The sequence below is a fragment of the Trichechus manatus genome, unplaced genomic scaffold (genome assembly GCF_000243295.1).
Source record: "Trichechus manatus latirostris isolate Lorelei unplaced genomic scaffold, TriManLat1.0 scaffold00022, whole genome shotgun sequence".
Taxonomy (NCBI): Eukaryota; Metazoa; Chordata; class Mammalia; order Sirenia; family Trichechidae; genus Trichechus; species Trichechus manatus.
In genome coordinates, this window is record NW_004443958.1 from 17,399,712 (window position 1) to 17,419,356 (window position 19,645).

General features: G+C 42.2%; 1 protein-coding gene across 2 annotated transcripts in view; it reads right to left on the reverse strand.

Annotated features, from left to right (window-relative positions):
• The window catches only part of ASAP1 (ArfGAP with SH3 domain, ankyrin repeat and PH domain 1), a 312,941-nt gene that overhangs the window by 58,072 nt on the left and 235,224 nt on the right, over positions 1-19,645 (reverse strand). For both annotated transcript variants that reach the window (XM_023728200.1, XM_023728199.1), the window contains 2 exons: positions 18,767-18,836; positions 1,530-1,617 (listed from right to left, as the gene is read on the reverse strand). In XM_023728200.1, the coding sequence (XP_023583968.1) occupies positions 1,530-1,617; positions 18,767-18,836 (158 nt within the window). The remainder of the gene's footprint in view (positions 1-1,529; positions 1,618-18,766; positions 18,837-19,645) is intronic.

Genomic DNA, 19,645 nt, shown 5'->3' on the forward strand with positions numbered 1-19,645 from the left:
TTCCAAATTTTCTTATTTCCTTCTCATCAATACCCCAAGAAATTTCTTGGTCATAAAAACCATGGGGAATCTGAACTTCAATTGATGTTGCAGAATTGAGCTGAGACTCCATCCCAGGAGTCTCATTACTGATTCTGTCACTCGGGTCTGGACTTTTATCAGGCTTCCATTCACACAACTGCATCAGAAGGATTTCAAGGGGCAGGAGAGTATTTTGGTGCTTCAACACATTGGAATCGACTCAACGGCAATGGTTTTACACACAGACCACACACTTCAGCTGTTGGCTTGCCTTGCTGGGCGCTGATAAAGGAAGCAAGGCTTGGAACCCTTGTGCCCCATTCAAAGACAGCGGCCTACCACACTGCTTTGAATGTGTGTCGCTCTCCCAGTCCTGCCAGTAATCCAATTTCCCACACATCAGGCGCCTGAAAACTTTCGGGATCCATGTGGTAGATTACTGGTAGGACTGTGGAGAGCGACACACGTTCCAAGTGGTGTAGTTGGCCACCATCTTTGAGTGGGGCACTGATATTTGTTTCCTACTTGGGTCAAAATCGATGGGCAACATTTTTGGTTTTTAGCAATGCGTACTCTGACCTCATTTACGTTGGCAATTACTGAACCTTGCCATACTGGTTCGAAGCCCTGGAAGGAAGCAAACTTAGAGTTTATGCTGCAGTACTTCAGGGCATTTTTGAGAGTCAATTTATTGCCACTGTTATCCACCCCCTTGACAAAGAGGTGTCTGCTCAAGCTACAGGGTGGGTCAGTTAGTGTACCCATGGGAGCCAGAGCAAACACAGGCAACCAGCCTAGAGGAGGAAGCATCTTCCCTCCACTCTAAACGCTGTGAGACTACAGGTTACAGGCTGGGCGGGGGGGTGTCATTATGCTCTCTCAGCACAAGGGATAGCAAATTCTGAACCACAGAATGAGAGGGACAGAATGCAGTGTCATCGGTTCAAGAAGTTTGAAGGCAGTTCTGCATGGAGACGGGGAAATATTTTCCTTTTAAGAGCCCAATTCTGCAGGGCTGTAACTCTGGCAAATGACGAGTATGGATAGAGTGACAGGTCTGCATTCCCAAGTCTAGGTTTGTGCTTCTTAACCACAGGTGCAGGTAAGAATCACCTGGGGACTTTAAAAAAAAAAAAAACAAAAAAATCTAACTCTGAGTCTCACACCAAAGACTGTGATTCTGCAGATCTAGGAGAGAAATGGGAATATATTTAGAAAAATTTCTCCAAGGGGATAAAACTGCATACCCATGTCAAGAACTGGTCTAGTTCCATGTATAAATCTAGACTGTATTTCATTCCTGGTCAAAGCTGATCCTGCTATGCCTTCCCACCTGCAGGTGGGCTCGGTGCTAATGAGGAGGCCAGAGGGATGCAGGGATAACTGAGTGTTCAAGCGCCCACTTTGAGGAGCCGTGCTTAGAAAGGCTGCTGCTCCAACGCCCAGAGAACGGCAGCATGCAGGTGTCGGAATCTGCAGTAGCTGGTTCAGACAGAAAAAGGACTCACGTGATATCAGGTCAAAAGACTTCTTATCCTCGGCATTTGGTTTCACCTGGCAGGTGAGAAGGTTCAATTTAGCTGGCTGCCTGTTAGACTAGGGGAAAAAAAAAAAAAGAGAGAAGTTAGGAGCAGCACTACCCTCTCATCTGCATGTTCGGTGCCCTTCAGAGCCGGCACGTGACTTCACAGGCCTGCCCTGTAGTTACTGCTCAGAGATACAAGAATACGTTTTTAGCAACGAAGAAAAGAGACATCTGGGCTTGCTCCAACTTTACTACAAGAAGACACCAGATCTGTAAGTTTCTGTTCTCAAATATAAGCTGGTAAACTTCCTAACGTGTTATCTACCCCACTGAAATTCTGAGTCTCATTAAAGAAGGGGAAAAAAATGTAGATGCCCTACTAAACGTCTTTTAATTTTCTACATGTCTTTTTTAACTGTGCATATGTATCCTAGTGATTAATCAGAACAGAACCAGAAACAATCTACCTGGCTTTCAGTGAACAGTGTGCATGGTCCACGGAAACGCACCTTTCTGGAACCTACAAATATCCAACATACTTTATCTTACTGTGAAATTAGCTTAGCCCTTTATTCAAAATGGCCGCAGTCATCAATTATCCCAGACCCGATATCCCAGCTATCCATCAATTTTGGCTGCAATATGAAATTTACATTAGCTCTCTCAAAAGAACAAGGACAATTACAAGTTGTTTAACGAGCCCCAATACCTGGAGAGGAAAATTATAATAAGGATTTTATATCATTATCAGCAAATCTCTTGGTCAGACATACAAAACAGACAGACGCTGTGATATCCCGACAGCCGTGCTAACTTAGGCTTTGCCATGCAATCGTTGTGGTCAATATTCTGTCTTGCCCTCCTGCCTACACCTGCCCGAGGTCACACGGTTGGCCAAGGCTGATGCCAGAACAGCTGCTTCCTGCAGGAGCCAGCAAAGGAGGGAAAATATCTGAGCACCCAGGCTGGGCTTTGTTTGGGCACAACAAGCCTGCTGAAATGAGCAATGGAAATCTTCAGTCAGGCCTGTCCTCTTGCCTTAAATTGAGCCAGGATTCTGAAAATCGCCATGCCAGGAGCATTTCCACCCGAGGAACTTAAGTTTTTACGAAAACACAGGGGAAGGGGTAGAAAGTCACACCAGTGAACTAATCAAATCCTGAACACAGAGATGGCATACAATCAAGACCATTTTAATGACATGCTGCACCTCCAATTCTCAAAAATGGGCGTCGGGGCAGTTGATTTCCATCTACTTCCTGTGCACTTCGGACAGTTTTTGAGATCTCTTCCCTCTGCAATTTCAATGAGATTAGACACAAAAATAACTGTCTTGTACTTATCTATTCCACAAGAAACTGGCTGGGTGAGGAAGGGCAGGACCCCAAGAGCGTTCATGTACACTGCATTTGATTTAGACATAGCAACCAGAAGTAAACTCCTTGTACACAAGAGTTCTGCCTAAGACGAGTGCTTGGGAATGGATTCCTGTACCACAGACGGATCACCAAACCCAGAACAGGGAGGGTGGAGTCTGTGGGCCTCCAAATTCTTCTTAGAATAGATCTGGAGTTTGGGTTTCTAAAGGCTTCAGACACCACAACCAGCAGCTGCAGCCACAAATGAAGGCCCAGTCCATTGTAAAAGGAACCTTAGTCCTACATTTCATTTTTCTGGATGTTGATAAAATCGTCTCATTTTCTATAGGAATGACAATGACATTTGACAGCCAGGGAGAGACAGCAATCCCAGTCAATGGTGAAACTCTCGTTAGAATACAATGTTCCAATTTGGAATCCACATTTAAAGAAGGATGTGGAAAAGCTTAGAGAAGATCAAGAGATGATTAAAGGGGTGGGAAACAAGAACTTTGAAGATCAGGTTAAGGCATTATTTAGTCCAGAGGAGAGAAGGCTAGGGAGTGACTTAATAACCATCTTCAAGTACATGAAGGGTTGCTAGAAGGGGAAGGCTGGGCAGCTGTTTTCTATTTGCACAGATGAAGAAGAAACACACTCATATTGCATTAGGAGATATGGGCCAGACATAGGGAAGAACTTCCCAAGCTTAAGTTGATTACGCATAGTAAAAGGTTTCAAGTTTCTTAATATAGAGAAATCTGTTTTGAAAAATTTAAGAATTTTTTTAGATACCACTCAGACTGGAAAATGGCAGTGGGGTTCACTAGATTTCTTGTTTTTCCCAAATCTACATTTCACTGGTGTTCCTGAACACCCTTATCAACCAATGCACAAAAAGGATACAACATCTCAAAAATGAAAAAAAAAAAAAAAACCACTCAAGCTCAGTGTCTTAGTCATCTAGTGCTGTTATAACAGAAATACCACAAGTGGATGGCTTTAACAAAGAGAAATTTATTTCTTCACAGTAAAGTAGGCTAAAAGTCCAAATTTAGAGCATCAGCTTCAGGCGAAGGCTTTTTCTGTCGGCCTTCTCATCGGTCTTACCCCGGACTACGAGCTTCTCTGTACAGGGACCCCGGGGCCAAAGGACACGCTCTGCTCCTGGCACTGCTTTCTTCATAGTATGAGGTCTCCCCGCTCTGCTCGCTTCCCTTTCCTTTTCGTCTCGAGAGATAAAAGGTGGTGCAGGCTGCACCCCAGGGAAACTCCCTTTATACGGGATCAGGGATGTGACCTGGGTAAGGGTGTTATAATCCCACCCTAATCCTTTTAAACATAAAATTACAATCACAAAATGGAGGACAACCATACAATACTGGGAATCATGGCCTAACCAAGTTGACACATATTTTTAGGGACACAATTCAATCCATGACACTCAGTAATAACTGAATTCAGAAAGGTTAAACAGTACCATTTACCTCTCATTTCTAAGCAATGACTATTTCAAAGTATGTTTCTGGAAAGCTTCTGACGATAAGGGTTTTATAACAGATTAAGTCATTCCGTGACTGACCCACAACTTCAATGATGGTGACACATAATATTTATTCCCTTAGAAGGTTGTCAAGTCTACTGGACTTACATTTGCCACATCAATAATGAACTTCATTTGACACACGTACATCCTGCTGATATACTGTGTCCTTCTCCCAAAATGAGCTGCCAGCGACGCATCTGCCAAATGATCCATCATCCCAAATATGACTTTGAGGAGCAAAAGCACACAAAATTTTTGACTGTCTGAGCCACTGATGTACTCAGTACTGAGCTGAGCCCAAGAACACCCGTAATGGTCTGTTCAACCAGAATCTGAAGACCAGGGCATCACAAGGCATGAAAATCACCGCAGTAATAACAGCGATTCCAGATGTTTGCATAACGTTCCCAAATCTCAAAGTGCTTTTTCAATGTTAGTACTAATTTATAGGTATACTGATTAAAGAAGGTATAATCTGTCCTGGGGTTTCAGCAGACTAAAATCAAAGTTAAGACTAAATGGCATGTTCTGGGCCACATCACTGTGGAACAGTTTAGGAAATTCTTTCATATTGCTTAAGTACAGGAAAGAAAAGGGGGGAAAAGGGGGAAGAAAACCTAGTAAACTTTTATTTATTGAGGACTTCATGTTTATGATTCCTATCACTCTCAGAATAAAACCTGTCTGTCCCATGGCCTCACATCTGCCTGCACACCCTTCCCCAACCTCCACGCCGCTCCCCACTGGCACCTCCTCAGAGAAGGTGTTTCCTGGCTTGACCACCCTCGCAATAACTTTCCATCTCCTTACAGCCTTCTGTATAATCTTCCTGACTCTTACTATGACTTATTATTTGCTTTTTTGTCTTTCCTCCCACTCAGGGTAAAAGTTTTTCTCTGTTTTGTTCACTAAAATGTATCTGGCATACAGCAGGCACTCAATAAATATTTACCAAGTGCATAAATGCCTTCCAGGCGCCTTACTCATCCTATCTCATGTTCTATACCTTAGAGTTTCCTGTATTAGATAAAGACAAGGAGGCACAGAGAGGTCAAACAATGTTCCTAAGGTCTCTCAGTAGGGGAATGGCAGAGCCTTGACCTGTACCCAGGTTTGAGTGGCCCAAAGCCCCGACTCCTTCCTTTCTGCCTCCACTGTGCAGTATGGGCTTGGAAAGACTCCCATACGATAGCCCACAGGGAACAGCTGGATGCCCCAGTTCACAAGAACATCTTCTTCCGACAAGAGTAGGTTTAGAAATGAACAAAGCAAAGTTTTCAAAGATTAATTTGTAACTTAGTATCTTCTTAAGGCTGCAGGTCATTTGATTCTCCCCCAATTACTTACTTTCAGAATTAATGAGAAGAGAAATTTCCAAAGCCAACTGAAATACCTACTCATTCATTTGACAGATATTAGGCCGCCACCACATTACAAGCACATATGAAAACCATGTGGTCCGTGCCACCCACTAAGCAGCTATGGGAAGCAAAGACGATGTGCCTGGTGCAGGGGCCCTGGGGCCTGAGCTTGGGAGTGCACTGAGGACTCAGACACTGCTCCAAGGAGGCAGCCTCAACCCTCCAGCAAGGTCTTAGAGGAGGAGGGAGCATGAGCAGGCAGACAGGTGGGAAGGGTGAGGAGGAGCCAGCACAGGGACCTGGGGAGTGAGGGGATAGGTAGCGGAGGAGGTGATGCTGACCTGAGAGGCAGCGAGGGACCACATGTGGCTCCTGTGCCAGGAGCACTGGCAATCTGCTGGAGAAGTTAATCAGGGAGCGATGACGTGGAACCTGAATTTCAGAAAGATCTTTATAAGGAGGGTGGCTGGTGGAGGAGACAGGGGAGACTGAGAGAGTACGACAGAGGAGAAATGCTGAGCTCTGAACTAAAGCCATGGTCGTGGTACTGGGGGCTGGAGATGAAGACATTCTCCCATGTAGAACCTCTACATAGTAGGTGAGCTGCTCAGTCCCTGCATCTAATGGTGAGCGGAGGGAAGGACATGTCCCTGAAGGCTCTCCTGTGTAGCAGCATCTCTTTCAAAAGCTACAAGTGCTTCTCCTCCAAATACAGTTATGACACTTTTCAAAAACGACTATTTCACGGCTCTGTTCCCTGAAACTCCAAGGCTTATCCTTTTAGAGATTCTACTTTTCATTAAAAACAACTTTTCTTTTCATTAAAATAATACATATTCACTGAAGAAAAATTAGGAGACAGATACACGTGCAAAGAAAAATCCCAATAGTACTTGCCAATGGCCGTTTTACACCAAAATAACCACTGTTGATTTTAACAAGATAAGTATGATGTCTGTTTTTTCAAAAACATGGGTTCAAGCTGTATACTTTGTTTTATAAACTGCTTTCTTTCAATTAACAATATACACAAACGCGTTCATTTTACCTACACACACACACACACACACACACACACACACACACGCACACACGGAACTAAAGGCGAACCTATTCAAGTTTTTGTCAACTACAAAGCCTCTAGATAGATGAACAGAAGTGATGAGGATATCACCTGTTTGACACACTCTGCCACTCAAAACAGAAAATGGTGATCTGGCTAGGAAAGTCATCAGAAATGTAAGTAGAAATGCATCCAGAAACAGAGCGAGTCAATTCTGATGAATGCTGCCGCATCTCGGGAAAGGAAACAAACACCACACGTCTGTCCTTAGACAGCTTAGTTTGCACCACCTTGAAGTGTTTTTGCTGGAATTAGTGTCCAAAAATGAAATGATTTACCCCCATCATCCTGCTGAATTGCTCTGCTTCTCACGCAAGTAGTGAACATCATTAATTACTTGACAACCTGATCTAGCCAGGCTGAGGCTGCTGTGTGCAAAGAAGCAAACTCCAAAATAATAAAACTCTCTTCACTTCCTACGCTGGTGTTTGGTAACAGAGCTGCTCAGACCTTTGTATTCATGTGAACATTTTCGCTCCATAAATATTTATTTAGACACCTACTATGCCCTAGAGGAACACATGTATTTGGCATGCAACCAATAACCACAAATGAACCCCTGGCAGTAAGTCAGGTACATGCTGAACACCTACCACCGCAGAGAAATCTTATCTCCAAAATTGCAGTAGCTTTTCAAACTAACTACTGGCTTTTGGAAGGTGTTTTGGTTTATTTGGGGCAAGCTAACAGTTTATATTGTCAGATGTCATTCGTTCAACAAGTATTTATTGGACACCTAAACTGCTAGGTTCTTTACAACATTCTAATATTTAATTCTTGCAACAACCCTATGAGCTGGGTACTGTTATTGTACCCATTTTACAGATGAGGAAACCAAGGGCCAAGAAGGTGAAGTAAACTGACCAACGTTTTACGGAAAGCGTAAGGCAAAGCTGAGATCTGAACAAAGCTCTTCCCAGGCCTCTTCCATCTGTCATGCCATTTCTCCATCCAGACAAGCCTTCAGAAAATGTGCAGTCAGTGAAAACAGCTCTCTTGTTCTCCCTTTTCTTGTCCTTTTGGCCTTTAAATGGCTCGTTTCCCATCTTCCCTCCCAGTTACTTAATATTCCTGCTGAGAAACCCTGTTCTGGACATGTTCCAAAATTACTACTCTTGTGAATACTCCACCATCCCTTTAGTGATCCTCTGCCAGCTTAGGGTAGAAGTAGCTGGTTATCCAACTGATGTAACTCATTCTACAGTGTGGATGACTGTGAATACCCTTAACCCTCCCGATCGTTTTAACCATGGGACTGATTCCCATTTGGAAGAATGTGTGCACCTATAAGAAAGATATATTTGACAATGGAGGTTTCCAAGAAAATCTTACTGCAGTAAGAAACTCGTTACTCTACTTCTGAGAGTACGTTCCAGTCTTGACTCAACATTAGACAATGCTGTAACGTGGACAGAAAGAACTGAGCTCCTGAAAAGAAGTGGGGCTGATGTTGTTGTTATTGCATCTGATAAACATGCTGGATAGTCACCCTTTAGTCATTTCCACAAACATTTGTTGAGTGCCCACTATTTGCCAGTATGTAGACTTTGGGCCAGTCCAGGAAGAACTTTTAAACTCAGATAACCTATTTAACTGTAGAAAGCACTTCAGTCCATTGTCTTGGTGCCCTAATCAGAGTTCATACACCAAAAACCCTCCGACTTAGGATAATTGTACAAAATGCATTAATTTGATGATTAAATACCTGAGCTATGGAGTTTTTTTTTTTTTTTTTAAAGTATCCTTCATTACATTTTATCAACAAAAAGGGCAGTGAGTGGCTATGGAAAATAATTTTATAACAGATTTATATTATCCTCATAAACAAATAGCAGTCCATTAAAACAACAAAATCATCATTTGACAAATACACAGCATTTCCTTGTGCCAGGCTCTGTTCTAAGTGTTTTACATATATTTACTTATTTACTCTTCACAACCACACAAAAAGTAAGTACCACTATTATTAACCCCATTAGACAGATGAGGAAACCAAGGCATAGGAAGCTTAAGTAATCGCCTTTAGGTTAACAGCTAGTAATGGCAGAACGTTAGGTGAAGTCAAAACATTTTTAAGGAATGCATGATTTCTTGTACTGGGAAGGGTGGGATGAGAATTATAGTGAAAATCAAGTGATTTCAGACACTAGATCCTTAGTCTTATACTTTCACATTTGTAGAATCAGAACTCTCTAGTCTTTACTCCGTAAGAACCAATCACGCATACTGTAACCCAATGGCCACACTTTCTAAGTTTGCGGGCTCTCAATTAACGAGGTTTTACTCTACTCACTCCTCTGCTAGAATTAGAGTCACTGGGAACACAAAGAATGCCACGCAGTATATCAGACCCACAAGGGAAGGCTGAAAAACCTCTGTCCTCTCAAGCTGTCAGGGCTGGGGTTTCAATATGTAGCCTCCTTTGTATTTTAATTCTTCAATTTCATCCTCCCTTTTCCACCTAAGATACAAGTTCCTTGCAAGAGTCTCCTCCAATCCCTGCTCAACACCAAACGGGAGAGACAGAGTCCCTCAAATCCTAGGCCACATCGGCACTGTGACCCCTTGTGATTCCAGAGGATTAGCTGGTAAGAAGGAATAGAGGTTGCGACGCTTGCTGTTCTGTGAAGCTCGAGTAAGCGTCTGCTACAAAACACCTGGCTTTAAAGGAGCCACACTTTGGGAACCGAAGGCTCCTGCTAGTTCTGGATGTCTGGTACAATACTCTGTTAATTTAGAAAGGCAACATATTCATACTATTGGTGCATGTTAGAATGGAGAAAAAACGCAAAGTTCAGAGGCAATCAAACCCGGGTCTGAGTCTGGACTCAGCCACTCACTACTAGAGCCATGAGCAAGCGCCTTAGCTTTAAGTCTTCTCATCACAGAGAGAAAACAATGCCATCTTTGCGGTGACACTTCACTAGGGCAATGCCCCACACACAGCGGTGACACTTCACTAGGGCAATGCCCCACACACAGCGGGAAGCAGCACAGGCTCTGGAATTCAAGTTCTCGGGTTAACTCTCGCTCCAGCACTTACTAGGTATGTAACTTTCAGACTTTTTACCTTTAAAAGGGAGTTAACAGCAACTACCCCATAAGGGTGTTATGAACATTAAATGGAAAATGTGCATAAAGTGCCTAGCATGTAGTGAGTGCTCAATGAATGTTAGCTATTGTTTTCATAATTACTAATTATTTCCCAAATATCTCCTTTGATACCGTCCACACAACCCATACACAGAATTCTACTGTTAGAAATTTCCCTCTAGCCTCAGGCAGCAGCCTTGCTAAAATGCAAACACCTGTTGGAGAGTTACCCATTAAGTCACTAAGGTTCAAACGGGAACACCTGTTCCTGTCTAACATCCGGGTCACAGAAGAGTAAACTGAACAGGGCATGCGCCATGGACAGGGTGAAGCGGTGAGGTAAGCAGAGAAAGCCTTGGGGGAAAACCTTGGCAAAAAAGAAGACAGAGAAGGCAAGTGTAGGGGTGTCCAGGCAGACAGAGAGGAGCCAGACAGGTGGTTAAAGGACACAGTAACTAGATTCACCTATGACCTCATTTTCCTATCTGGGTATTTAGGATATCAAGCCCAGCCTTGGAAAAAGCTTAAACTTGTCCACTGCTCTGATTTTAACTGCTTCACCCAGTAAACGGATCTTCAACTAGAACAAAGAAGATGAGAATCAGACTTCTAACTGGCCAGGTTCTGATTGAGGGTGACAAGCCAGTATACAAACTTTACAAATGTCCCTGCAAATGGCTGCTATTTCCACACCCCACCCCCATAGTCTTCTCTTTCTTGTCCCTCTACATTATAACACTTGCAAACAAACGGAAGGCGGGGGGTAAGGGGGTGGAGGGGGTGCGCTTAATGGCTCTCCACCCTATCTGAACATTAGAAGTATACCTGGGAAGCTTTTACAAACTATTGATGTTTGGGCTTCGTCCGCCAAACCAATTAAATTAGAATCTGCATGGGTGGGACCAGATGGTTCTAATGTGCTGTCAAGGTTGAGCATCATGGGATCAACAGAGCCAACGGCAGCCTCTTCTAATCACTTGTAATGGTTTCATTCAGATACCGGTAGAAAGGATTTTCATCTGAAATGAACCCTACAGTGATGCTGCTATGTAATCTTGGGATTCAAAGAATAAAGGGGAAGACTTTTCATCAAGAACCAAATATAGTAAAAATCCCTGTAGAATGTATCATTTGGGAGAATAAATTGTAAGATGTAACCAGGTAGACTTCTATACCTTTTTTTTGATTGTTGTGTTCTAAGTGAAAGTTCGCAATTCAGGTTAGTCTCTCAGACAAAAATTTATACGTACATTGTTATGTGACCCTAGCTGCTCTCCCTATACTGTGACAGCACACTCCTCCTTTATACTCCGTATTTCCCGTGTCCATTCAACCAGCTCCTGACCCTTTCTGCCTTCTCATCTCACCTCCAGACAGGAGCTGCCCATTCAGTTTCATGCATCTACTTGAGCCAAGAAGCACATTTTTCACAAGTATCATTTTATGTCCCACAGCCCAGTCTAATCTTTGTCTGAGAGTTGGCCTCAGGAACGATTTTAGTTTGGGGCTAACAGAGAGTCTGAGGCCCATGTCTTCCAGGGTCCCTCCAGTCTCAGACCATTAAGTCTGGTCTTTTTACTAGAATTTGCGTTCTGCATCCTATTTTTCTCCTGCTCTGTCAGGGACTCTCTACTGTGTTCCCTGTCAGGGCAGTCATTGGTGGTAGCTGGGCACCATCTAGTTCTTCTGATTTCAGACTGATGAAGTCTCTGTCTATACCCGTTATTTTATAAAACGTGAACTTGGGAAACCCTCTAATAAATGTTAAGGTCTTTAGTTCTGTGTTTGCAACGTCGCAGAAGCCTACAAAGACACTGTGACCTAGGTGGCCTCCTCAGTTTTGGAGAAGTGCCGCTTATGTTATATACCCAAACATTATCTGTCCTTGAACAACTGTATTTCTTCTGCCTGTGAAGATTTAATAACAATGCCTTTGGACGTGAGGCTGCATTTTGAACTTGATTTATGAAAGGCAACTCTGATCTTTTGTTTTTTAAAGCTTCCACGTCACAAAGGGCAGCAGGGTGAGCAGCTGGCTGACAAGATGAAGGAAAAACAGCACTACCTGGAGCTGATGAAAGTGAAATAAAACAGAGAAGTATTATTCAAATGGGGGAGGGAGACATTCAAGTAAAGAATTAAAATAATATTGGCTCAGGACACTGTTATAAATTTTTTTCTGGTTCTTGCTCGATTGGAACTTCAGTTACACCAACTATAAGTATTTTTTAATCATACTTGAATTTTGTCTTGTTTTAATGCACAATATATAGACAGTAATACCTCTCCAAGCAGTGTCTTATGTAAGCGTCCAAACAAGTCTTCAAAAATGGTAAGAAAAACCGTATCATTTCTACCATAATAGCTTCTCTTAGCTCCTTCGACACTCCTTCGAGGCTCAGGACTCTGGACTCTCCTCTTCCCTCTACGGGGAATGTGTCTCTCCTTGCTTTACTGTTACCTGCTTGGAAAAGCCTGACCTGACCACGATGAAGGAGGTGCCCCATTTATTTTCTATCACAGAGCCTGTTCGTTTCTTTTAGAGCACTTTTGTTTACTCCACGCTCTAGGTGGGCAAGAGTCAATAATCGCCCCTGCATCTGCAGCAGCTAGCCCAATGCCTGCTTTAGAAAGGAATCATGAAAACATTGAAATGAGCAAATTATCCCCATTTTGCATCTGAGAAAACTGAGGCTCCAAAAACTTAATTTACCCAAAGTCCTACAGCTGGATTGGGAGTGTGTGCCTGGGTCTAACCGGCTCTAAAGTTTGCCCTTTTAAAATTCACAGTGCTCCTTTCTAATCTCTTCGGGGACAAACGTGTGAAATTGGGGAGTTCAGAATAGTATGAGAATGCCATAAAGGTTGAGTCACAGAAACAAGGTTATTAAATACCCTGCAAGGAAAGGAGAATCCATTGTGCAGGTCTGTGTTTCCCCAGTGTACTTTTAGTGCAGCGTTTAAAGCCCTCGCAGATGAATGTTATCTTCAGGCCTCTGGATGGGACTGAAAAACAATAGTCCTTGGAGTCCAAAGAGCCCAAGGACAAGGAGAGAGACATCAAATTCTTGCTTTAGTGGAACACCACGGAAGGTGACAGAGCTGTAAAACCCTAGCAGGCAGAAATTTAGTTTCTATGAAAAGACACCTACCCAAAACAGGCTTCGAGTACTTTCAGGGGTAAAGGAACTAGCAATGCAAAAGAATTCTAACAAGCCCCAGCTTAAAATGGAGGCAGCAACACATTAGGGAAGCATAGTAATAACAGCTGGGATTTACTGAGCACTAATTATGCCCCATATCCTGCTCTAATTACTTATAATCAATAAACCCTTTTAATCATCACAATCACCTGTGAGTTAGGACAATTAATAGCCCCATTTTATTTAGATGGAGAAACAGCCACTAAGGATTCAGTGTCAGAGCTGGAGATCAAACCAGCGCTTCCAACCAGTTCATTCTGATTTGAGCCCCTGCTGAGAAACTGCATTTCTAACAAGTCCCCAGGCTGCTGGTTAGGGACCAACTCTGAGAACCACTAGTAGAGCAGTGGGTTCTTAAAATGTATTATACATAAAAGTCACCTGGGGATCTTGTTAAACTGTAGACTGATTTAGTATGTCTGAGGTGGAAACGCAAATTCTCAGCAGGGGTACAAACCGGTTCAAAGCCCTGATTCAAACGCAGGCAGACTGGCTCCAGGGCTCAGCTCGCTGAGATGACAATAACCAAGACAGTAACAATCTTTACTGGACACTCGTTGTGGCCCAGGCTCCACGCAAACCAAACCCACTGCTGTGGAGTCAATTCTGACTCATAGTGGCCCTAGAGGACAGAGCAGAACTACCCCATAGGGTTTCCAAGGCTGTAATCTGCAGACTGCCACAATGTGCTTCCGCAGAAGTGCGGCTGGTGGGTTTGAACCTCTGACCTTTCCGTTAGCAGCCAAGTGCTTAACCACTGTGCCACCAGGGCTCCTTGTCCAGGCTCTAGAAGGCTTTAAATGCATTATCTCACTTAAGTCTCACAACACCAAGACAGAGGTACTATTATTCTCCTACCGTATGGATGAGGCGTGCACGTGAAGTAGCTTCACAAAAGCCATCCACAATAAGTAGTTCAGCAGGCACTTAACTACAGGCTGACTCACAGGCTGCCTCTTACCTAAAACAACCAGATCACCAAGCATTCGGACACGTGCATAATCCAAAGAGGCTTACCAGGTCTAGTCAAGCTGGATTCCCACCCTTTTCCAGCAAAACACCAAACCTTCTTAGTAGACTTCTGTGTTACATTAAAAGTACTTTTAGTGTTGCCTGATTGAAAAATAAGTGACTATGGATTTAACGATTGTTACGGTTTTAATGAGGGCAACTACAGACATTTGAAAAATGGAAGACATTATTTAGTCAATCTTTGAATTCAGATATAAATTCATGGAACTCTCATAATATCTTCATGACCAACATGCCCCGCCCTTCCCAGAAACCCTTCCCACCTTGTCTACCCCAAGGTACTATGATTGATCTAATGACAAGGTAATTCGTTTATTTCATTTCAAAGAACTATTATTCATGAAACTTTCGAAGACCTAACAACAATGTAGCATTGGAGGAAAGTCCCAGGATGTAGTAGGAAGGGCACAGGCTTTGAAAACCGGCCCCACTGTTTACAATCTGCGTGACCTCAGGCAGGTGATTTAATTTCTCTGAGTCTTAGTTTATTTATAAAATGTAGTTTCATTCAAGAAATATTCATTAAGCAGTACTTATGTGTTGGGCAATGTGTTAGGTACTGGAATTTAAAGATGAATAAGACATTGTCTCTACCTCCTAAGAACTTCCAGCTTGGTGGAAAAGGAAGACAGTGACATCTATCTCGTGGGGCTACCCTAAAGATTAAGTGCAGAGTACGCTGTAAGGGCTCAGTAAAACGTATTTCCTTCTTTTTCAACCCATAACTTAAACTGTATGTGACACTGAGGTTACTGAACTCAGAAAGTAAGCATTTTTAAAAAGCACAGCTTCTTATACTTTTGAAATTAGTTTTTCAGGAGAATAACAACGAAGTAATACTCCATCTATAACTGTTATATTTCCTCTCTTTTATAATTTATTTTATTATACAAGTAATGCTTATAATAAAAAAGGAAAGGAGAAAAGCAAACAATTCAAAGCATAGAAATATATCCATAATGATTCAGTGGCTTGATATAAACTTCTTTAGGCTTCAATTTTGAGGCAGACTAAAATGTTTGCCATAGGGTCATTAGAATTATCCTTTGAAATTAAAGTATCTTATCCCGTGCTTCAATACACTAGATGGTCTATTAAGTGGAAGCCATTATTATTACAGCAAATTCAGAAAGTCCCACTGAATTGATAGTACAGGGTTGCATTATCTTGAATAGTAAATTTAAAAAGTTGTTTTTGAACAGATACTTGAAAAACAATGAATTTTCAGATTAAATATTCGAAGGATGGGCAGTAAATCCTGCAGGTGTACAAGGAAATGTATTTTCTCTAGAACAGTAAATTGGGGAGATGAATGCTGTCTGGAGCAGATCTTTGCCCGTGGTCAAGTCACCAGACCACGCCTTGTTAATCTAATGCCTGCATGGCTCCCTCTGGAACCACCTGGTAAGAACAACAGGAACAGTGACATCCACTGGGGCCCTTCAAGCAGGAGGAATTCCCACGTGTTAAGGAGTTCCAAACAAAAGCCTCAAGTTTTCTAATAACAAAGGTTCTTCCCTTCACCTTTTCAGAGATCACTGAATCCCTTGTTTTCCCAGGAAAAGGCTGGCCTTGATTTTCAACCTAATTCTAAGTAATCAATGTCATTTGCAAAGTCAGGAAAAGCCAGCTAAAACCAGGGCTTCGAAAAGGTTTATTCAGGTTCCATCCCCTGCTGAGAATGTGCATTTCCATCCCAGATATACTGAATCAGAATCTACATTTTAACATGATCCCCAACTGATTCCATGTATACGTAAGAATTTTAACAAGGCCCCCAGGTGATTCTTATGTATACATAACAATCCTGTTAAGATGCAGAATCAATATATCTGAGGCAGAAATGCAAATTCTCAGTAGGGAGTCGAACTGGAATGAACTGGCTTGAAGCCCTGGCTCAAACTGGCTACAGAGGACTTTCAGCAGGAGCTGGGATGTTGATTACAAGTGATGTAACTGGCACAAAAAAAATCTGACTTTAGGTTTATGCTCTGACAATAATACTGCCAATGAAAAAGGTAAAACAGAATAACACAACTCAGTGGGAGGAATGTTCTTTTCCCTGGGCTGCTGTGGGGCAGGAGAGGTGAATCAACAAGTTGTGATGTTTGTAGCAGGAGAGGCTGCCTGTCAATAACCTCCATATCCCCAGCCACACCCAAAGAGATAACAGTAATAGCAACAAAGACTTAACTGAGTGCCCACAAAGCATGAGTGACAACACACAGCAGGTTATCTCATTGAATCCTCATGGCAGCTTTCATGAGTTAAATATTTCTCAAGGTCACACAGTAAATGGCAAAGCTGGGATTCAGAATCAAATCTGACAGATGCCAAAGTCCATTCTCTTAGCCACTGAACAATGAGACCAACATGATAATCTGTTGTTAATCACAGCCTTAATGTATTTCAGCAGGAAAAAAAGAGAGGATGACAGAGAACTTTTTTAAAGCAAATTGTCCAAGGTCATATAACTAATAAGCAATGCCACTGATACCTGAACCCAGGTCTGCCTGGTTCACGCCATCAACTATGCAATCTCTCACCACCATGTGCTGCTTTCCACAGCTGACTCTTAAGGAAACAGACCACAGACCATTATGTAACTTCTCAAAATGCCTAGTAAAGACGGTTACAGTCAAACCTATCCAATGGAAGACCTCTCGGCAGAAGGTGAAGAGTTAGGGTACACAAAGCAAATCTTTAACTAAAAACGTATGATCTATATAAAGATCATTCTTTATATAAAAATTCTACATGAAAGATTTTTATTTTAGTATGTTTAACCTGAAGAATACTCCCTCAGGACTGGAGAAGTGATAACATCTCTCTTGGGGTTTTTCTTTTTTGTCTCTGCTCACTAATTAGCGTGATCACACTACTCAGAACAAAATCAGCAAATAAAATCAGATCTCATCAGAGCCTGAGTGTGGCTAGGGAAAGCTGACTGATGATTAGAAGTGCAGTTTATAAGGATCCAGGTAACAGAATCAGTGAGTCCCAGATACATGTGAAGGAGAAAGCACCTCCGTTTATTCTGGAAGACGGGCAGGTCTGTATATTCTGACGGGCTGATGACCAGCCTAGCACCTGGCAGAGCAGAACCTCAATAAAAGCTTCATGAACAAATAATTGCTAGAGAGCTTCAATGGTAATTACTAACTGATCTAAGTCTGTTGGCATGATTTCTGATGGTTGGTCACAACTGGCATGATGGTTAAAAATCTCAGGTGGGACCTGAAGACCTGAGGAATCACCAGAGGGTCCTCAGGGGGCAAGGATGGAGATGATTTAACTGCTCAAGGTCCATAGCGGGCAATAATCTTTAGGATGCAGGCAGTCATCTACCAGGAGAACATGGTCACAAGTGTGTGCTCAGCACGTCTGGTGTCCCGAGGTCTGTGTGAGGGGTGAAGGAGGAAAGATGAACAGGACCTGGAATGTGTCCTGGGGAGCTCACAGCTAGTAGGATCACGGGGCTCTGCCAGGGGAGAGGTAAACAGAAAGGGCACATGGACAATGCCAGACAGGCTCAAGTGTGAATTCTGACTCTGCCATTTACTAGCCAAGTCACAGCTTTTCTTTGTGCCTCGGTTTCCTCATCTGTAAAACGAAGTTATAATACCACATGGGTTGGTGGGAGGATTAAGTGAAATAAACATTATGATGTGTACAGTACGAAGAAGTGCTTAGTAAGTGGGATTTCCTTTCTTCAACAAAGGGAAATCCAAACTCGACTGTGAACAATGAAACACTGCCAGGTAGTAAATGCTCACCCCTCACTGCCACTGCCCTATTAGCAACTAACTGCTTATCATACATAACTCAAGGACGTAATTGCCCCAGGATGCTAAAAGTTAACAAGTTTTTCTCCAAGCCAGGATTACTCAGTTAAACCTTATGCGTGTTGTTAAAGACTGTGGGTATACCTTGCCATTTCCATTCTTGCTTGATACATTTTCCATTATAATCTAGGAATCTTTGAGAATTAAAAATAATTTTCTGCTAGTTTAAAAAGCGCAAATAGTAATTACTTGTTTTTATGGTTACTTCTTTGATTATCATCAAGATTAAAATTTTTATATGTATTATTTCCTACATTACTTCCTCCTACAAAGGATATCTTCTGTCATATTTATAATTCAGAAAACTTTAGGCTCTTCACAACAACAATCAATAACATTTCCCAAGAGGTAAGATTATACAATCAAAGACTAACCGATTCAGTTTGAGAAAGCAAAAAACAAGTTCCTGTGGAGCAATACAAAGATAAGATGCAGGGCACTGCAGAATAAGATAAAAGTGTTTTTTGGGGGTGGTGGTGTGGTGTGGTGGTGGTGTAAAGAATATCCCGAACTATCTGACCCAAATCCATACATTAACTATATTTGGGAAAAACGTCAGTGCTGACTTTCAGGTTGGCCACATCACCAAGTCTGCTCTCCAGTCTATGTGGACAGGAAGCATAAGCAGGGCACCACAGGAAGTTACCGGACACACTTACTGTGGCATGTGAGATGGTCAGAATTCCATTCTTGACTGCGCACTTCCTTCTCTGCCACACTTTCCGGAGCCTAAAGAACAAGGCAAACACAACCTGATATAGTATCTGGTTCATCCTGGGGCATGCAGTTATACAGTGTTATGCATAGTAATAATTAAAAAAAAAAAGGAAAAAAAAAAAAAAACAACAAAACAAAAAACACCACCACCACACGCAAGAGAAAATTCTGGTTGCCTTTTATTATCTTGGATGGAAGGTAGTCAGACAGGTAGGCACATGCAAGGATACTCATTATGATTCTGTTTTTGATATTGAAAATGGGAAACAACAGAAATCTAATAGCAGGAAAACGAATAAATGAATTAGTTATATACATGCTACAGAGTACTACGTAGGAGTTTAAAAGAATGAATTAACCATATATGTGTGCTGACTTATACTGATTTCTAAAGCATATTGTTGACTGAAAAACTAAGCTGTTTTAAGATACTTAAGGTATGATCTAATAATGTTAAAAACCCTCAAAAACTTTCAGACAGATAAAACAGTACTCTGTTTTCTTTGGGTATGTATATACACAGAAATGCGTAAGAAAGGATCTGGGAAGAGGCTTACCACGCTGAGAGGAGGGGGTCCAGACTTGTGTTGGAGGTGGTGCTAAGGGATTAACCTCATCTGTGAATTTTTTATACGAAGGCTGTATTAAGCTATTACTTATGTAATTAAAACTAGATTGTAAAAAATTAAGAAAGTACTAACTCAAGGAAGAGTGGGGCTGGGACTGCCTCAGGAAATAGAAAAGTAGGCTCAGGGGCCAGGCCTGGTGAATGTATCATCATCGTCGCCTTTGGAAACTTGTATGCTTCCCCCTTGGGGGAC